This window comes from Ranitomeya variabilis, chromosome 5, assembly GCF_051348905.1.
Source record: "Ranitomeya variabilis isolate aRanVar5 chromosome 5, aRanVar5.hap1, whole genome shotgun sequence".
Classification (NCBI taxonomy): domain Eukaryota; kingdom Metazoa; phylum Chordata; class Amphibia; order Anura; family Dendrobatidae; genus Ranitomeya; species Ranitomeya variabilis.
The window spans coordinates 55,046,018-55,067,048 of record NC_135236.1 but is presented as its reverse complement, the minus strand read 5'-3'; the positions used below and the strand labels follow the sequence as shown (position 1 = coordinate 55,067,048).

The window sequence follows — 21,031 nt, the reverse complement described above, 5'->3', positions numbered from 1 at the left end:
TATGAGCTTAGATACACTGCTCAGCAAATGGAACCACACAGTACATGGGCTTAGATACACTGATCAGCAGACTGTACCACACATTATATAGGCTTAGATACACTGCTCAGCAGACTATATCACACATGATAGGCTTAGATACACTGCTCAGCAGATGGAACCACACAATATATGGGCTTAGATACACTGCTCAGCAGACTGTACCACACAATATATGGGCTTAGATACACTGCTCAGCAGACGGTACCACACATTATATGGGCTTAGATACACTGCTCAGCAGACTGTATCACACATGATAGGCTTAGATACAATGCTCAGCAGATGGAACCACACAATATATGGGCTTAGATACACTGCTCAGCAGACTGTACCACACATAAGGTTAGATAGTTACACTGCTCAGCAGACGGTATCACACATATTAGCTTAGATACACTGCTCAGCAGATGGAACCACACATTATATGGGCTTAGATGCACTGCTTAGCAGACGGAACCACACAATATATGGGCTTAGATACACTGCTCAGCAGACTGTATCACACATTAGATATTGCATCAAAGCAAATAGTACTACAGATGACATGTTTAAATACAGCAGCTCAACAGACAGAATCACCCATGAAAGGCTTAGGTACGGGCGCGCCACAGACAGTATCATGAAAGCTTGGATACAGGTGCTCAGCAGACTGTATCACACATGAATACATTGCATAGGCAGGCATGTCACAAGAAATGCTTAGATACAATTGTCCTGGAGTCAGAAATATATGTAAGATAATTAGATACACAGCAGTGACTGTATCACATGGAAAGGCTTGGATACATTAGTTAAGGCCAAATTCAGACACCCATGTATCACTTTCTGAGTACTGGCCGCAGGTTTAGTGCCGCGTCTGTAGATTTGGGGCCCGGAGACCCCGCGGCGGTTCCCGGCAGCAGTCAGAAAAGTGAGATATACCCACGTCTGAATTCAGGCTGAAGCAGATTACATCACACATAACAGGCTTAGATACACAGCTCAGCAAACAGGATACATAGCTGAGAAAACAGTAACACAGGAAAGGCTTAGATACACAGCTCAGCAGAGAGTATCACACATAACAGGCTTAGATACACAGCTCAGCAAACAGGATACATAGCTGAGAAAACAGTAACACAGGAAAGGCTTAGATACACAGCTCAGCAGAGAGTATCACACATAACAGGCTTAGATACACAGCTCAGCAGAGAGTATCACACAACAGGCTTAGATACACATGTCAGCAGAGAGTATCACACATAACAGGCTTAGATACACAGCTCAGCAGAGAGTATCACACATAACAGGCTTAGATACACAGCTCAGCAGGCAGTATCACACATAACACGCTTAGATACACAGCTCAGCAGAGAGTATCACACATAACAGGCTTAGATACACAGCTCAGCAGGCAGTATCACACATAACAGGCTTAGATACACAGCTCAGCAGAGTATCACACATAACAGGCTTAGATACACAGCTCAGCAGAGTATCACACATAACAGGATTAGATACACAGCTCAGCAGAGTATCACACATAACAGGCTTAGATACACAGCTCAGCAGGCAGTATCACACATAACAGGCTTAGATACACAGCTCAGCAGGCAGTATCACACATAACACGCTTAGATACACAGCTCAGCAGAGAGTATCACACAACAGGCTTAGATACACAGCTCAGCAGGCAGTATCACACATAACAGGCTTAGATACACAGCTCAGCAGAGAGTATCACACATAACAGGCTTAGATACACAGCTCAGCAGAGAGTATCACACATAACAGGCTTAGATACACAGCTCAGCAGAGAGTATCACACATAACAGGCTTAGATACACAGCTCAGCAGAGAGTATCACACATAACACGCTTAGATACACAGCTCAGCAGGCAGTATCACACATAACAGGATTAGATACACAGCTCAGCAGAGTGTATCACACATAACAGGCTTAGATACACAGCTCAGCAGGCAGTATCACACATAACAGGCTTAGATACACAGCTCAGCAGGCAGTATCACACATAACAGGATTAGATACACAGCTCAGCAGAGTGTATCACACATAACAGGCTTAGATACACAGCTCAGCAGGCAGTATCACACATAACAGGCTTAGATACACAGCTCAGCAGAGAGTATCACACATAACAGGCTTAGATACGCAGCTCAGCAGGCAGTATCACACATAACACGCTTAGATACACAGCTCAGCAGAGAGTATCACACATAACAGGCTTAGATACACAGCTCAGCAGGCAGTATCACACATAACACGCTTAGATACACAGCTCAGCAGAGAGTATCACACATAACACGCTTAGATACACAGCTCAGCAGGCAGTATCACACATAACAGGCTTAGATACACATCTCAGCAGGCAGTATCACACATAACAGGCTTAGATACACAGCTCAGCAGGCAGTTTCACACATAACAGGCTTAGATACACAGCTCAGCAGGCAGTATCACACAACACGCTTAGATACACAGCTCAGCAGAGAGTATCACACATAACAGGCTTAGATACACAGCTCAGCAGAGAGTATCACACATAACACGCTTAGATACACAGCTCAGCAGAGAGTATCACACATAACAGGCTTAGATACACAGCTCAGCAGGCAGTATCACACATAACAGGATTAGATACACAGCTCAGCAGAGAGTATCACACATAACAGGCTTAGATACACAGCTCAGCAAACAGGATACATAGCTGAGAAAACAGTAACACAGGAAAGGCTTAGATACACAGCTCAGCAGAGAGTATCACACATAACAGGCTTAGATACACAGCTCAGCAAACAGGATACATAGCTGAGAAAACAGTAACACAGGAAAGGCTTAGATACACAGCTCAGCAGAGAGTATCACACATAACAGGCTTAGATACACAGCTCAGCAGAGAGTATCACACATAACAGGCTTAGATACACATGTCAGCAGAGAGTATCACACATAACAGGCTTAGATACACAGCTCAGCAGAGAGTATCACACATAACAGGCTTAGATACACAGCTCAGCAAACAGGATACATAGCTGAGAAAACAGTAACACAGGAAAGGCTTAGATACACAGCTCAGCAGAGAGTATCACACATAACAGGCTTAGATACACAGCTCAGCAAACAGGATACATAGCTGAGAAAACAGTAACACAGGAAAGGCTTAGATACACAGCTCAGCAGAGAGTATCACACATAACAGGCTTAGATACACAGCTCAGCAGAGAGTATCACACATAACAGGCTTAGATACACATGTCAGCAGAGAGTATCACACATAACAGGCTTAGATATACAGCTCAGCAGAGAGTATCACACATAACAGGCTTAGATACACAGCTCAGCAGGCAGTATCACACATAACACGCTTAGATACACAGCTCAGCAGAGAGTATCACACATAACAGGCTTAGATACACAGCTCAGCAGGCAGTATCACACATAACAGGCTTAGATACACAGCTCAGCAGAGTATCACACATAACAGGCTTAGATACACAGCTCAGCAGAGTATCACACATAACAGGATTAGATACACAGCTCAGCAGAGTATCACACATAACAGGCTTAGATACACAGCTCAGCAGGCAGTATCACACATAACAGGCTTAGATACACAGCTCAGCAGGCAGTATCACACATAACACGCTTAGATACACAGCTCAGCAGAGAGTATCACACAACAGGCTTAGATACACAGCTCAGCAGGCAGTATCACACATAACAGGCTTAGATACACAGCTCAGCAGAGAGTATCACACATAACAGGCTTAGATACACAGCTCAGCAGAGAGTATCACACATAACAGGCTTAGATACACAGCTCAGCAGAGAGTATCACACATAACAGGCTTAGATACACAGCTCAGCAGAGAGTATCACACATAACACGCTTAGATACACAGCTCAGCAGGCAGTATCACACATAACAGGATTAGATACACAGCTCAGCAGAGTATCACACATAACAAGCTTAGATACACAGCTCAGCAGGCAGTATCACACATAACAGGCTTAGATACACAGCTCAGCAGGCAGTATCACACATAACAGGATTAGATACACAGCTCAGCAGAGTGTATCACACATAACAGGCTTAGATACACAGCTCAGCAGGCAGTATCACACATAACAGGCTTAGATACACAGCTCAGCAGAGAGTATCACACATAACAGGCTTAGATACGCAGCTCAGCAGGCAGTATCACACATAACACGCTTAGATACACAGCTCAGCAGAGAGTATCACACATAACAGGCTTAGATACACAGCTCAGCAGGCAGTATCACACATAACACGCTTAGATACACAGCTCAGCAGAGAGTATCACACATAACACGCTTAGATACACAGCTCAGCAGGCAGTATCACACATAACAGGCTTAGATACACATCTCAGCAGGCAGTATCACACATAACAGGCTTAGATACACAGCTCAGCAGGCAGTATCACACATAACAGGCTTAGATACACAGCTCAGCAGGCAGTATCACACAACACGCTTAGATACACAGCTCAGCAGAGAGTATCACACATAACAGGCTTAGATACACAGCTCAGCAGAGAGTATCACACATAACACGCTTAGATACACAGCTCAGCAGAGAGTATCACACATAACAGGCTTAGATACACAGCTCAGCAGGCAGTATCATACATAACAGGCTTAGATACACAGCTCAGCAGGCAGTATCACACATAACAGGCTTAGATACACAGCTCAGCAGGCAGTATCACACATAACAGGCTTAGATACACAGCTCAGCAGAGAGTATCACACATAACAGGCTTAGATACACAGCTCAGCAGAGAGTATCACACAACAGGCTTAGATACACAGCTCAGCAGAGAGTATCACACATAACAGGCTTAGATACACAGCTCAGCAGAGAGTATCACACATAACACGCTTAGATACACAGCTCAGCAGAGAGTATCACACATAACAGGCTTAGATACACAGCTCAGCAGGCAGTATCATACATAACAGGCTTAGATACACAGCTCAGCAGGCAGTATCACACATAACAGGCTTAGATACACAGCTCAGCAGGCAGTATCACACATAACAGGCTTAGATACACAGCTCAGCAGAGAGTATCACACATAACAGGCTTAGATACACAGCTCAGCAGAGAGTATCACACAACAGGCTTAGATACACAGCTCAGCAGAGAGTATCACACATAACAGGATTAGATACACAGCTCAGCAGAGTGTATCACACATAACAGGCTTAGATACACAGCTCAGCAGGCAGTATCACACATAACAGGCTTAGATACACAGCTCAGCAGGCAGTATCACACATAACATGCTTAGATACACAGCTCAGCAGGCAGTATCACACATAACAGGCTTAGATACACAGCTCAGCAGGCAGTATCACACATAACAGGCTTAGATACACAGCTCAGCAGAGAGTATCACACAACACGCTTAGATACACAGCTCAGCAGAGAGTATCACACATAACAGGCTTAGATACACAGCTCAGCAGGCAGTATCACACATAACAGGCTTAGATACACAGCTCAGCAGGCAGTATCACACATAACAGGCTTAGATACACAGCTCAGCAGGCAGTATCACACATAACAGGCTTAGATACACATGTCAGCAGAGAGTATCACACATAACAGGCTTAGATACGCAGCTCAGCAGAGAGTATCACACAGTAGAATGTAGAAAAGACAGCACAATACAGTAAATGGAGGTAATACTATATATATATATATATACAGGTCCTTCTCAAAAAATTAGCATATAGTGTTAAATTTCATTATTTACCATAATGTAATGATTACAATTAAACTTTCATATATTATAGATTCATTATCCACCAACTGAAATTTGTCAGGTCTTTTATTGTTTTAATACTGATGATTTTGGCCTACAACTCCTGATAACCCAAAAAACCTGTCTCAATAAATTAGCATATTTCACCCGTCCAATCAAATAAAAGTGTTTTTTAATAACAAACAAAAAAACCATCAAATAATAATGTTCAGTTATGCACTCAATACTTGGTCGGGAATCCTTTGGCAGAAATGACTGCTTCAATGCGGCGTGGCATGGAGGCAATCAGCCTGTGACACTGCTGAGATGTTATGGAGGCCCAGGATGCTTCAATAGCGGCCTTAAGCTCATCCAGAGTGTTGGGTCTTGCGTCTCTCAACTTTCTCTTCACAATATCCCACAGATTCTCTATGGGGTTCAGGTCAGGAGAGTTGGCAGGCCAATTGAGCACAGTAATACCATGGTCAGTAAACCATTTACCAGTGGTTTTGGCACTGTGAGCAGGTGCCAGGTCGTGCTGAAAAATGAAATCTTCATCTCCATAAAGCATTTCAGCCGATGGAAGCATGAAGTGCTCCAAAATCTCCTGATAGCTAGCTGCATTGACCCTGCCCTTGATGAAACACAGTGGACCAACACCAGCAGCTGACATGGCACCCCACACCATCACTGACTGGGTACTTGACACTGGACTTCAGGCATTTTGGCATTTCCTTCTCCCCAGTCTTCCTCCAGACTCTGGCACCTTGATTTCCGAATGACATGCAAAATTTGCTTTCATCAGAAAAAAGTACTTGGGACCACTTAGCAACAGTCCAGTGCTGCTTCTCTGTAGCCCAGGTCAGGCGCTTCTGCCGCTGTTTATGGTTCAAAAGTGGCTTTACCTGGGGAATGCGGCACCTGTAGCCCATTTCCTGCACACGCCTGTGCACGGTGGCTCTGGATGTTTCCACACCAGACTCAGTCCACTGCTTCCTCAGGTTCCCCAAGGTCTGGAATCGGTCCTTCTCCACAATCTTCCTCAGGGTCCGGTCACCTCTTTTCGTTGTACAGCGTTTTCTGCCACATTGTTTCCTTCCAACAGACTTACCATTGAGGTGCCTTGATACAGCACTCTGGGAACAGCCTATTTGTTGAGAAATTTCTTTCTGGGTCTTACCCTCTTGCTTGAGGGTGTCAATGATGGCCTTCTTGACATCTGTCAGGTCGCTAGTCTTACCCATGATGGGGGTTTTGAGTAATGAACCAGGCAGGGAGTTTTTAAAAGCCTCAGGTATCTTTTGCATGTGTTTAGAGTTAATTAGTTGATTCAGAAGATTAGGGTAATAGGTCGTTTAGACAACCTTTTCTTGATATGCTAATTTATTGAGACAGGTTTTTTGGGTTATCAGGAGTTGTAGGCCAAAATCATCAGTATTAAAACAATAAAAGACCTGACAAATTTCAGTTGGTGGATAATGAATCTATAATATATGAAAGTTTAATTGTAATCATTACATTATGGTAAATAATGAAATTTAACACTATATGCTAATTTTTTGAGAAGGACCTGTATTATATATATACTAGATGGCAGCCCGATTCTAAAGAATCGGGAGTCTAGAATCCATATATACTTTATTCAAATGTAAGAATAATTTGGTGGGCGGGGACCCTCGGCCTCCGATTTGGTTGGCGGGGCCCCACGGCCTCCGATTTGGTGGGCGGGGTCCCTCTGCCTCCGCTTTGGTGGGCGGGGCCGCTCGGCCTTCGATTTGGTGGGCGGGGCTCCTCGGCCTCCGATTTGGTTGGTGGGGCCCTTCGGCCTCCGATTTGGTAGGCGGGGCCCCTTATCCTCCGATTTGGAGGGTGGGGACCCTCGGCCTCCGATTTGGTGGGCGGGGCCCCTCGGCCTCCGATTTGGTGGGCGGGGCCCCTCGGCCTCCGATTTGGTGGGCGGGGCCCCTCGGCCTCCGATTTGGTGGGCGGGGACCCTCGGCCTCCGATTTGGTGGGCGGGGACCCTCGGGCTCCGATGTGGTGGGCGGGGCCCCTCGGCCTCCGATTTGGAGGGCGGGGACCCCCGGCCTCCGATTTGGTAGGCGGGGCCCCTCGGCCTCCGATTTGGTGGGCGGGGACCCTCGGCCTCCGATTTGGTGGGCGGGGACCCTCGGCCTCCGATTTGGTGGGCGGGGCCCCTCGGCCTCCGATGTGGTGGGCGGGGACCCTCGGCCTCCGCTTTGGTGGGCGGGGCCGGGCCCCTCGGCCTCCGCTTTGGTGGGCGGGGCCGCTCGGCCTTCGATTTGGTGGGCAGGGCTCCTCGGCCTCCGATTTGGTTGGCGGGGCCCCTCGGCCTCCGATTTGGTTGGCGGGGCCCCTCGGCCTCCGATTTGGTGTGTGCTCTGCCTGGGGCCACTGTGCTCTGCCTGGGGCCCCATATGCTGCCTGGGGCCCCTGTGCTCTGCCTGGGGCCCCATATGCTGCCTGGGGCCCCTGTGCTCTGCCTGGGGCCCCATATGCTGCCTGGGGCCCCTGTGCTCTGCCTGGGGCCCCTGTGCTCTGCCTGGGGCCCCATGTTCTGCCTGGGGCCCCTGTGCTCTGCCTGGGGCCCCATGTTCTGCCTGGGGCCCCATGTTCTGCCTGGGGCCACTGTGCTCTGCCTGGGGCCCCATAAGCTGCCTGGGGCCCCTGTGCTCTGCCTGGGACCACTGTGCTCTGCCTGGGGCCCCATATGCTGCCTGGGGCCCCTGTGCTCTGCCTGGGGCCACTGTGCTCTGCCTGGGGCCCCATATGCTGCCTGGGGCCACTGTGCTCTGCCTGGGGCCCCATATGCTGCCTGGGGCCCCTGTGCTCTGCCTGGGGCCCCATATGCTGCCTGGGGCCCCTGTGCTCTGCCTGGGGCCCCTGTGCTCTGCCTGGGGCCCCATGTTCTGCCTGGGGCCCCTGTGCTGTGCCTGGGGCCACTGTGCTCTGCCTGGGGCCCCATATGCTGCCTGGGGCCCCTGTGCTCTGCCTGGGGCCCCATATGCTGCCTGGGGCCCCTGTGCTCTGCCTGGGGCCACTGTGCTCTGCCTGGGGCCCCATAGGCTGCCTGGGGCCCCTGTGCTCTGCCTGGGACCATTGTGCTCTGCCTGGGGCCCCATATGCTGCCTGGGGCCCCTGTGCTCTGCCTGGGTGTAGGACACTGGTGACGTCACTTAGCTCCGGACATTAGCTCCGGACAAAGCCACGGAAGTTGGCACAAATTGCAGGAAGTAGTATTCTAGGCAATTATATATTAGAGATATATATATATATATATATATATATATATATATATATATATATATATATATATATATATATATATATATATATATATATATATATATATACACACTGTATATATATATTACTCCGTGGCCCCACCCTGCCTTTATTCTCACCCACACCCGTCCCCCTCCCGTGGTATCGTCACATTTCCTCACCCCCAGGCTCCGTCTTATTCCACCATGACTAGCTATAGCTGTATGTATGTGTCACATACACAGAATATTGCCCACTGCACGTTCTGTACGGCCGCTCTCCATTGGGGGGAGCTGACCTAGCCTGAACAAGCAGAGCTGCAGTATAAAGCATGGTGGGGGGAGCCTGACCCTCCTGATATTACAGGATGTGGATTTCAGATTACCACAGACTCCAACACACTATGTGGTTCAGCTGGAGTCACTAATTATTATTATTATAGCATCATCAATTCCATGGACGCGAGGGCTCACAATCTACTGATCATAAGAAATGCAGCCATCGAGGAGCCTCTGGAGGACCCAGCATTTTCCTGCCTGTCGTTCTCATGGCGCCATGCAATACTTCATTTTCCCTATGGAGGCGCTGCAGGAAAACTGAACACTTTCTACCAGGTTCCTCCCATTTGAAGCATTGCAATTTAAGATCCCTTTTAGTGGAACACCCCTTTAAATAGCATGATGGAGCCTATGGCAAAGGAAGCAGAAGTCCAGTCAGAATGATAGGCAGATATATGGCAGATACAAAAAAATAAAAGACACACAGTAGGTGACACAGATTTTGCATTAGGGCCCAGGAGTTGACGTCTCTGGCAGTTTAGATCTGTGGGCAGGTAGGTGATCTGAAACCGTCTCAGACGACACAAGATTCCGCTCAGACAGGAAATGTTTTTTTTTTTTTCATTCTAGAACTTAATCTGCTGACATCTGTTTCCTACAGAATGAACGAGATCAGTCTCTGCCGTCCTCCTAAGGTTTAGTTTTCTCCTGAAAGGAAACAGGAAAATTGTCCCACCCGCTGTTTTCTCCTTTTAAGCTCTACATAAATCATAAAGACCCACGTTTAACTCTTTTAAGTGCTGGCCAACGAGTGGGCGACAATTGTGACGAGCAAAAGTAAAAAGTATAAAGTTTAACTTTGTTGTAATACCGGACAAAACCTCTAAACAGGGGAGGCGCTGTTTCTAGAGGAAAGCATGTTTTTCCAATCCTCTGTAAACCCTTTTTGAGTATTAAAGGCTTCATACACCTTCACAACCAGATAAGGTTTTAATGTTATGCAAAAAGAAGCAAATAAACAATTGGTATGGTTTAAAAATTACTTTTTTTCTCTACAGCTCCTATACACAATGACCTGTCTCTATAGCAACAGACTACAAATCAACAATGTGTAGTCTGACGGTATGGGGCTAAGTAGGCGAGCATCGATGGAAAACTCTGTAGTCTCCTGGCTCTCATGGGAACTGATCTAAAACCTCGTGTAGAGGGTCGATTCCCACCTTCACAGCAGAGCGTCAGTTCCCGTACCCGAAAAAGTTCTCTAGCTACAGACCCCTGACCAGTCGTTCAGAATCTAGCCTGGCCTCGTTCCTGGCCTCTTCTTCACTCCAGGATGCCACCTGAGACAACGTTGTGACACCAGGGCCATTGCGGACGCCATGATGGTGGGTGATATCTATGGCGGCTCCCCGCTGTGCAGGAACGGGGAGATGTGACCATGTTTGGCACTCAGGAGACCCCCCGATTTTAACAAGTATCTCTCCAAGAGAGCGATTATAAGTAAAGGTAGTCAGGGTCAGGAACAGCGGTCAGAAAGAGCGGCCCGTGCGGCACCGCAGAGCAATCTAACACCCACCGCTATCGTATTGTGCAATGATCGGAGATCGGAATACCCCTTTAAGGCTGATAACGTCGAGGAGAACGAAGGATGAGACATCTGTAAATTTCGACTTCCGATCCTTTTGTTCATGTTGAAATAGGCAACTGTGAGTCAGTGACTTAATTCGCTTCTCTTGCGTGGCCGAACTTATTGCGGGGGGTTGGGAAGAATAGCTGAGAAGAACATCATGTTTGGGTTAGTTGACCCCATGTATCGATCAAAAATCCACTGATGACTTTGCTCCTACTACAGCCGAAGTACTACAGCCGAAGTGGCACTCTACCCGCTGTGTCCACTATGTGGCAGCACAATCTCGCCGACCCGAGGCTCCTGTAAGAAGAATGACATCATCGATGTACATACTGTGCCAAGCAGAGGTGCTAACCCATATCCTGCCACTACTGCACTCGTAACCAGCAGAACGACGAACAAACAAGCTGTAAGGGTGGGAGTAGTATTGAGGAACGTCTAGCCCTAATGTCGCCTTATCTGTGGTTTTCGAAAATGGGATGACTATACTTTATCAATACATCACCGACATATGGGCACGGAAGCCAGGACCATATGGGCATCGAGCCCTTGCATTGCAGAGGAACATAGACTACGGTGTAACAGATATGGGTGGAGAAGTATTTGGGAATGCGACATATCTAATATATTCCCAGATGTTCCTTTAGGTTATGTACATCATGGAAAGTGATGTATAGATCCCAATATTGGTAAATAACAGAGAATTCTATATATCCCCGGGATATCATAGTAGCACAGAGACCTTCAGGTTCAAGGCTGTGAGAACTACAGATGACAGCCTGTATGGGCCAATAACCCACAAATCTGGACATATATAGTGTGAGACCTTCAGACATATAGATGACATGCCAATACGGGCCCACAACATAGGACATCTATAGTGTGAGACTGCATGAGACTTACAGATGACGGACTGTAAGGGCCCTCAACCTAAACACTGAACATCTATGTTGTGAGACCAATAGATGACAGGCCCTATGGGCCTACAACCTCGAATTCTGGACATTTGTAGTGTGAGACCTACAGATATACAGATAACATGCCCCTTCAGGCCCACAACTCTGAACACTATTGTTTGAGTCCTACAGATGGTGGGTCATATTAGCCCACTACTCACAAATCTGCACATCTGTATTGAGAGACCTACAGATGACAGCCTGGATAGACCCACAACCCACAATTCTGGACATGTATAGTGTGAGACCTACAGATGACATGCCAGTACAGGCCCACAATTCTGGACATCTATAATATGACACCAACAGATGATGGACCGTAAGAGCCCAAAAACCACAACTCTGGACATCTATAGTGCGAGACCTATTATTTATTTATTATGCATTGCTTATGTTTATTACACATGTTGGACCGTATGGGCCCTCAACTCACAACCCTGGACATCTATAGTGTGAGACTTACAGAAGTTGAACCGTAAAGGGCCCCCAACTCTGGACATCTATAGTGTGAGACCTTCAGATGTTGGACCGTATGGATCCTCAACTCACAACTCTGGACATCTCGAGTGTGAGACCTTCAGATGTTGGACTGTATGGATCCTCAACTCACAACTCTGGACATCTTGAGTGTGAGACCTACAGATGTTGGACCATATGGGCCTTCAACTCACAACTCTGGACACCTATCGTGTGAGACCTACAGATGTTGGACCGTATAGATCCTCAACTCACAACTCTGGACATCTAGAGTGTGAGACCTTTAGATGTTGGACCGTATGGGCCTTCAACTCACAACTCTGGACATCTATCGTGTGAGACCTACAGATGTTGGACCTTATGGGCCTTCAACTCACAACTCTGGACATCTATCGTGTGAGAACTTCAGATGTTGGCCCATATGGGCCCCCAACTCACGACTATGGTGCGAGACCTACAGACATGCAGATGACATTTCCCTACAGGCCCACAACTCTGGACATCTATTGTGTAAGACCTACAGATAACAGTTGAATGGGCCCACAACTCTGGACAAATATAGTGTGAGACTGACAGATGATGTCCCTGTAGACTGTGGGATCAACAGATTTTGATCTCTACTTTATCTTTCATAGTGGGTGAGACTAATAGTGCGTGGGCCCTATATATCACAATGTTTTGTGTGTTATTTGTCATATTATGAGAGAAGACTGAGGAAATAGTACATGATTTTCGAGTAATGATAACCAGTCACCATGAGTCATACCCTCAAGTTCCCTTTTCTCATGTTATCTCTGCACATATATTGCAGGACCCTGTAGATGTAGACAACCAACTTGGGAAACATTCCCTTCGAAGACTTCATTGACCTCATCGAGAGTAGATATTGGGTGGGTGAACCCACAACTATGGACATCAATGGCTAATGATAGAGACATCAGAACTACTATAGGACGAACCATTAAGGATTGTAGGGACATGTGGGTCATGAGCCATCACCATAAGGCAGCACTTCATTTCAATTTTCAAGGCCATAGCCTGAAGAACAAGGATCAAAGATTTAGAAAAGGTTGCCCTGAAGAAGTCAGTGTTGTAAAGTGAGGAGTAAGTGAGGACTTGAATAATGGTGTCAAAACTAACAATAGGAACCTTGGTCAAATGAAGATAGTTGTGGAGTTTCCCAGACATCCACAATAGCTTCCGAACACTCGCTTGGTCGATAACTGTTCTCAATGGGAAAAGGCTGTTGCCCGATAACTCTAACGTCAGCCTATATTCCCTAGGTATGAAAGGGGCAGAGTTGAAATTCAACATGTACAATCCGTCTTCACCTGAAATCAGTAGGTATGGCTGACATTTCTCCAATATGTATAGGGGCCTAGGTTTGAAGCACAAATGACCACACTGATGTGAGAAGTGGAAGTGGAGAGAAGAGGAGGAAAAGGTGAAAGAAGCAAAACATCAACAGGTGATAAGGAAATCTGAAAAACAACTCAAGACTGGGTAATAGGCAGTGGATACAGTATGTAGTAATAAAGGACATATAGAGGGGATATTTGGAGAAATAGGGGGAGATATAGGGAGGATATATGGAGTAATAGGAGGAGATATAGGGAGGATATATGGAGTAATAGGAGGAGATATAGGAGGATATATGGAGTAATAGGAGGAGATATAGGAGGATATATGGAGTAATAGGAGGAGATATAGGGGGATATATGGAGTAATAGGAGGAGATATAGGGAGGATATATGGAGTAATAGGAGGAGATATAGGGGGATATATGGAGTAATAGGAGGAGATATAGGAGGATATATGGAGTAATAGGGGGAGATATAGGAGGATATATGGAGTAATAGGAGGAGATATAGGGGGATATATGGAGTAATAGGAGGAGATATAGGGGGATATTTGGAGAAATAGGGGGAGATATAGGGAGGATATATGGAATAATAGGAGGAGATATAGGGAGGATATATGGAGAAATAGGGGGAGATATAGGGAGGATATATGGAGTAATAGGAGGAGATATAGGAGGATATATGGAGTAATAGGAGGAGATATAGGGGGATATATGGAGTAATAGGAGGAGATATAGGGAGGATATATGGAGTAATAGGAGGAGATATAGGGAGGATATATGGAATAATAGGAGGAGATATAGGGGGATATTTGGAGAAATAGGGGGAGATATAGGGAGGATATATGGAGTAATAGGAGGAGATATAGGGAGGATATATGGAGAAATAGGGGGAGATATAGGGAGGATATATGGAGTAATAGGAGAAGATATAGGAGGATATATGGAGTAATAGGAGGAGATATAGGAGGATATATGGAGTAATAGGAGGAGATATAGGAGGATATATGGAGTAATAGGAGGAGATATAGGGGGATATATGGAGTAATAGGAGGAGATATAGGGAGGATATATGGAGTAATAGGAGGAGATATAGGGAGGATATATGGAGTAATAGGAGGAGATATAGGGAGATATATGGAGTAATAGGAGGAGATATAGGGCGGATATATGGGGTAATAGGAGGAGATATAGGGAGATATATGGAGTAATAGGAGGAGATATAGGGCGGATATATGGGGTAATAGGAGGAGATATAGGAGGATATATGGAGTAATAGGAGGAGATATAGGGGGATATATGGAGTAATAGGAGGAGATATAGGGAGATATATGGAGTAATAGGAGGAGATATAGGGCGGATATATGGGGTAATAGGAGGAGATATAGGAGGATATATGGAGTAATAGGAGGAGATATAGGGCGGATATATGGGGTAATAGGAGGAGATATAGGAGGATATATGGAGTAATAGGAGGAGATATAGGAGGATATATGGAGTAATAGGGGGAGATATAGGAGGATATATGGAGTAATAGGAGGAGATATAGGAGGATATATGGAGTAATAGGAGGAGATATAGGGAGGATATATGGGGTAATAGGGGGAGATATAGGGGGATATATGGAGTAATAGGGGGAGATATAGGAGGATATATGGAGTAATAGGGGGAGATATAGGAGGATATATGGAGTAATAGGAGGAGATATAGGAGGATATATGGAGTAATAGGAGGAGATATAGGGAGGATATATGGGGTAATAGGAGGAGATATAGGGGGATATATGGAGAAATAGGGGGAGATATAGGAGGATATATGGGGTAATAGGAGGAGATATAGGAGGATATATGGAGTAATAGGAGGAGATATAGGAGGATATATGGAGTAATAGGAGGAGATATAGGGAGGATATATGGAGTAATAGGAGGAGATATAGGGGGGATATATGGAGTAATAGGAGGAGATATAGGGGGGATATATGGAGAAATAGGAGGAGATATAGGGGGATATATGGAGAAATAGGGGGAGATATAGGAGGATAGATGGAGTAATAGGAGGAGATATAGGGGGATATATGGAGAAATAGGGGGAGATATAGGATATATAGCGAGGATACATGGAGTAATAGGAGGAGATATAGGGGGATATATGGAGTAATAGGAGGAGATATAGGAGGATAGATGGAGTAATAGGAGGAGATATAGGGGGATATATGGAGTAATAGGGGGAGATATAGGAGGATATATGGAGTAATAGGAGGAGATATAGGAGGATATATGGAGTAATAGGAGGAGATATAGGGAGGATATATGGAGTAATAGGAGGAGATATAGGGAGGATATATGGAGTAATAGGAGGAGATATAGGGGGATATATGGAGTAATAGGAGGAGATATAGGGAGGATATATGGAGTAATAGGAGGAGATATAGGGAGGATATATGGAGTAATAGGAGGAGATATAGGGCGGATATATGGGGTAATAGGAGGAGATATAGGGAGGATATACGGAGTAATAGGAGGAGATATAGGAGGATATATGGAGTAATAGGAGGAGATATAGGGGGGATATATGGAGTAATAGGAGGAGATACAGGGAGGATATATGGAGAAATAGGGGGAGATATAGGGGGATATATGGGGTAATAGGGGGAGATATAGGGAGGATATATGGAGTAATAGGAGGAGATATAGGGGGATATATGGAGTAATAGGGGGAGATATAGGAGGATATATGGAGTAATAGGAGGAGATATAGGGGGGATATATGGAGTAATAGGAGGAGATATAGGGGGATATATGGAGTAATAGGAGGAGATACAGGGAGGATATATGGAGAAATAGGGGGAGATATAGGGGGATATATGGGGTAATAGGGGGAGATATAGGGAGGATATATGGAGTAATAGGAGGAGATATAGGGGGATAGATGGAGTAATAGGGGGAGATATAGGAGGATAGATGGAGTAATAGGAGGAGATATAGGGGGGATATATGGAGTAATAGGAGGAGATATAGGGGGATATATGGAGTAATAGGAGGAGATACAGGGAGGATATATGGAGAAATAGGGGGAGATATAGGGGGATATATGGGGTAATAGGGGGAGATATAGGAGGATATATGGAGTAATAGGAGGAGATATAGGGGGGATATATGGAGTAATAGGAGGAGATATAGGGGGATATATGGAGTAATAGGAGGAGATATAGGGGGATATATGGAGTAATAGGAGGAGATATAGGAGGAGATATGGAGTAATAGGAGGAGATATAGGAGGATATATGGAGTAATAGGAGGAGATATAGGGAGGATATATGGAGTAATAGGAGGAGATATAGGGGGATATATGGAGTAATAGGAGGAGATATAGGGAGGATATATGGAGTAATAGGAGGAGATATAGGAGGATATATGGAGTAATAGGAGGAGATATAGGGAGGATATATGGAGTAATAGGAGGAGATATAGGGGGATATATGGAGTAATAGGAGGAGATATAGGGAGGATATATGGAGTAATAGGAGGAGATATAGGGGGATATATGGAGTAATAGGAGGAGATATAGGGAGGATATATGGAGTAATAGGAGGAGATATAGGGGGATATATGGAGTAATAGGAGGAGATATAGGGGGATATATGGAGTAATAGGAGGAGATATAGGAGGATATATGGGGTAATAGGAGGAGATATAGGGGGATATATGGAGTAATAGGAGGAGATATAGGGAGGATATATTGAGTAATAGGAGGAGATATAGGGGGATATATGGAGTAATAGGAGGAGATATAGGGGGATATATGGAGTAATAGGAGGAGATATAGGGGGATATATGGAGTAATAGGAGGAGATATAGGAGGATATATGGAGTAATAGGAGGAGATATAGGGGGATATATGGAGTAATAGGAGGAGATATAGGAGGATATATGGAGTAATAGGAGGAGATATAGGGAGGATATATGGAGTAATAGGAGGAGATATAGGGGGATATATGGAGTAATAGGAGGAGATATAGGGGGATATATGGAGTAATAGGAGAAGATATAGGGGGATATATGGAGTAATAGGGGGAGATATAGGAGGATATATGGGGTAATAGGAGGAGATATAGGGAGGATATATGGAGTAATAGGAGGAGATATAGGGGGATATATGGAGTAATAGGAGGAGATATAGGAGGATATATGGAGTAATAGGAGGAGATATAGGAGGATATATGGAGTAATAGGAGGAGATATAGGGAGGATATATGGAGTAATAGGAGGAGATATAGGGAGGATATATGGAGTAATAGGAGGAGATATAGGAGGATATATGGAGTAATAGGAGGAGATATAGGAGGATATATGGAGTAATAGGGGGAGATATAGGAGGATATATGGAGTAATAGGGGGAGATATAGGAGGATATATGGAGTAATAGGAGGAGATATAGGGGGGATATATGGAGTAATAGGAGGAGATATAGGAGGATATATGGGGTAATAGGAGGAGATATAGGGAGGATATATGGAGTAATAGGAGGAGATATAGGGGGGATATATGGAGTAATAGGAGGAGATATAGGGGGATATATGGAGTAATAGGAGGAGATATAGGAGGATATATGGAGTAATAGGAGGAGATATAGGGGATATATGGAGTAATAGGAGGAGATATAGGGAGGATATATGGAGTAATAGGAGGAGATATAGGGGGGATATATGGAGTAATAGGAGGAGATATAGGGAGGATATATGGAGTAATAGGAGGAGATATAGGGGGGATATATGGAGTAATAGGAGGAGATATAGGGGGGATATATGGAGTAATAGGAGGAGATATAGGGAGGATATATGGAGTAATAGGAGGAGATATAGGGAGGATATATGGAGTAATAGGAGGAGATATAGGGGGGATATATGGAGTAATAGGAGGAGATATAGGGAGGATATATGGAGTAATAGGAGGAGATATAGGGGGGATATATGGAGTAATAGGAGGAGATATAGGGAGGATATATGGAGTAATAGGAGGAGATATAGGGGGGATATATGGAGTAATAGGAGGAGATATAGGGGGATATATGGAGTAATAGGAGGAGATATAGGAGGATATATGGAGTAATAGGAGGAGATATAGGGGATATATGGAGTAATAGGAGGAGATATAGGGAGGATATATGGAGTAATAGGAGGAGATATAGGGGATATATGGAGTAATAGGAGGAGATATAGGAGGATATATGGAGTAATAGGAGGAGATATAGGAGGATAAATGGAGTAATAGGAGGAGATATAGGAGGATATATGGAGTAATAGGAGGAGATATAGGGAGGATATATGGAGTAATAGGAGGAGATATAGGGGGATATATGGAGTAATAGGAGGAGATATAGGGGGATATATGGAGTAATAGGAGGAGATATAGGGAGGATATATGGAGTAATAGGAGGAGATATAGGGGGATATATGGAGTAATAGGAGGAGATATAGGGGGATATATGGAGTAATAGGAGGAGATATAGGGAGGATATATGGAGTAATAGGAGGAGATATAGGGGGATATATGGAGTAATAGGAGGAGATATAGGGGGATATATGGAGTAATAGGAGGAGATATAGGGGGATATATGGAGTAATAGGAGGAGATATAGGGGGATATATGGAGTAATAGGAGGAGATATAGGGGGATATATGGAGTAATAGGAGGAGATATAGGGAGGATATATGGAGTAATAGGAGGAGATATAGGGGGATATATGGAGTAATAGGAGGAGATATAGGGGATATATGGAGTAATAGGAGGAGATATAGGAGGATATATGGAGTAATAGGAGGAGATATAGGGGATATATGGAGTAATAGGAGGAGATATAGGAGGATATATGGAGTAATTGGAGACATGCGGAGTATAACCCTCATCATTATCACTGCTCCTTACATCCCTGCTGTGTAGTTGGGGGAACATTCGCCTCTCACCATAAGCTCCGTCAGGAGGGGTCTTCTCTGTGTCATCCTCCATATCTGCACACTGATGTGCTGGCTGTAGCTCCTGTATCCCCCCGTGTGTCGGCGCCTGCGCTCTGTGTCCGGTCTCCCTGCCCTCTCCTCCCGGCCCCTCAGCCCCTCTGTTCTGCTCCTCCAGATGTCAGCCCTGCAGCAGCCGGCCACGCCCACGCCCTGTACAATGACACCACACCCTGCAGACCTCCACCAATAGGAATGCAGGGGCGGAGACTTGGTGGCATCCTGATACTTTCTTACAGTTAGCTGAGGTCTCTCTTAAAGGGAGCAGCAGTCACTGGGTAAAGGGCTGATGAGCTGTGTGATACACAGTGCCCCCTGGTGTCCGGTGGAGGGGGTGCCGGGCAGTGGTAGGCGCTGTTATTTGGTCCATGTTGTATGGTGCTTCTGGTTATGTATGGTAAGCCCACGTATTGCAGCGTTATACCAGGGTGACGTCTGTACAGGGAGGGCTGGCAGATGGATGTATAGAATTACAGGTACAGATCAGGTGCTATGTCCTCATGTATAGTTAATGCTGGATGTGTAGGAGATAACACGATCCTCCGGAGGGCGCCGCGCCCATTATTGCTGGGATTGTAGCTACAGGGGCATTGTGGGAAATTATAAACCCCTTTATATGGGTTATGGGGTTACACAGGGGTCCTATAGTCATAGGGAAAGGGAAGCTCCCATCTACGTAGAACTGTCACATGGCTCCTCCCTCCTGACTGTCAGCCTATGGTGGGAGGAGCTGACTCCATGTCACATGGCTCCTCCCTCCTGACTGTCAGCCTATGGTGGGAGGAGCTGACTCCATGTCACATTGCTCCTCTCAGCAGTGTACAGTTGTGCTCAAAAGTTTACACACCCCATTAGAATTTTTGCTTTCTTGGCCTTTTTTCAGAGAATATGAATGATAACACCAAAACTTTTTCTCCACTCATGGTTAGAGTTTGGGTGAAGCCATTTATCGTCAAACTACTGTGTTTTTTCTCTTTAAATCATAATGACAACCCAAAACATCCAAATGATCCTGATCAAAAGTTCACATCCCCTGGTGATTTTGGCCTGATAACATGCACAGACATTGACACAGATGGGTGTGAATGGCTACTAAAGGTAACATCCTCACCGTGGACCTGTTTGCTTGTAATCACTGTGTGTGCGTAAAAGCTGAGTGAGTCTGGGATCCAGACAGACTCTTGCATCTTTCATCCAGCCACTGACGTTTCTGGAT

The 21,031-nt window shown here is 45.3% G+C and overlaps 1 protein-coding gene across 2 annotated transcripts in view; it reads right to left on the bottom strand.

The window, feature by feature from the left end:
- SLC44A2 (solute carrier family 44 member 2 (CTL2 blood group)) overlaps positions 1-19,919 on the bottom strand; it is a 91,563-nt gene extending 71,644 nt beyond the window's left edge. The window contains exon 1 of one of the 2 annotated variants that reach the window (XM_077262020.1): positions 19,768-19,919. In XM_077262020.1, coding sequence (XP_077118135.1) covers positions 19,768-19,810 — 43 coding nt within the window. In that variant the 5' untranslated portion in view covers positions 19,811-19,919. The remainder of the gene's footprint in view (positions 1-19,767) is intronic. The other variant, XM_077262022.1, reaches the window with a different exon arrangement.
- Positions 19,920-21,031: the final 1,112 nt, after the last annotated feature.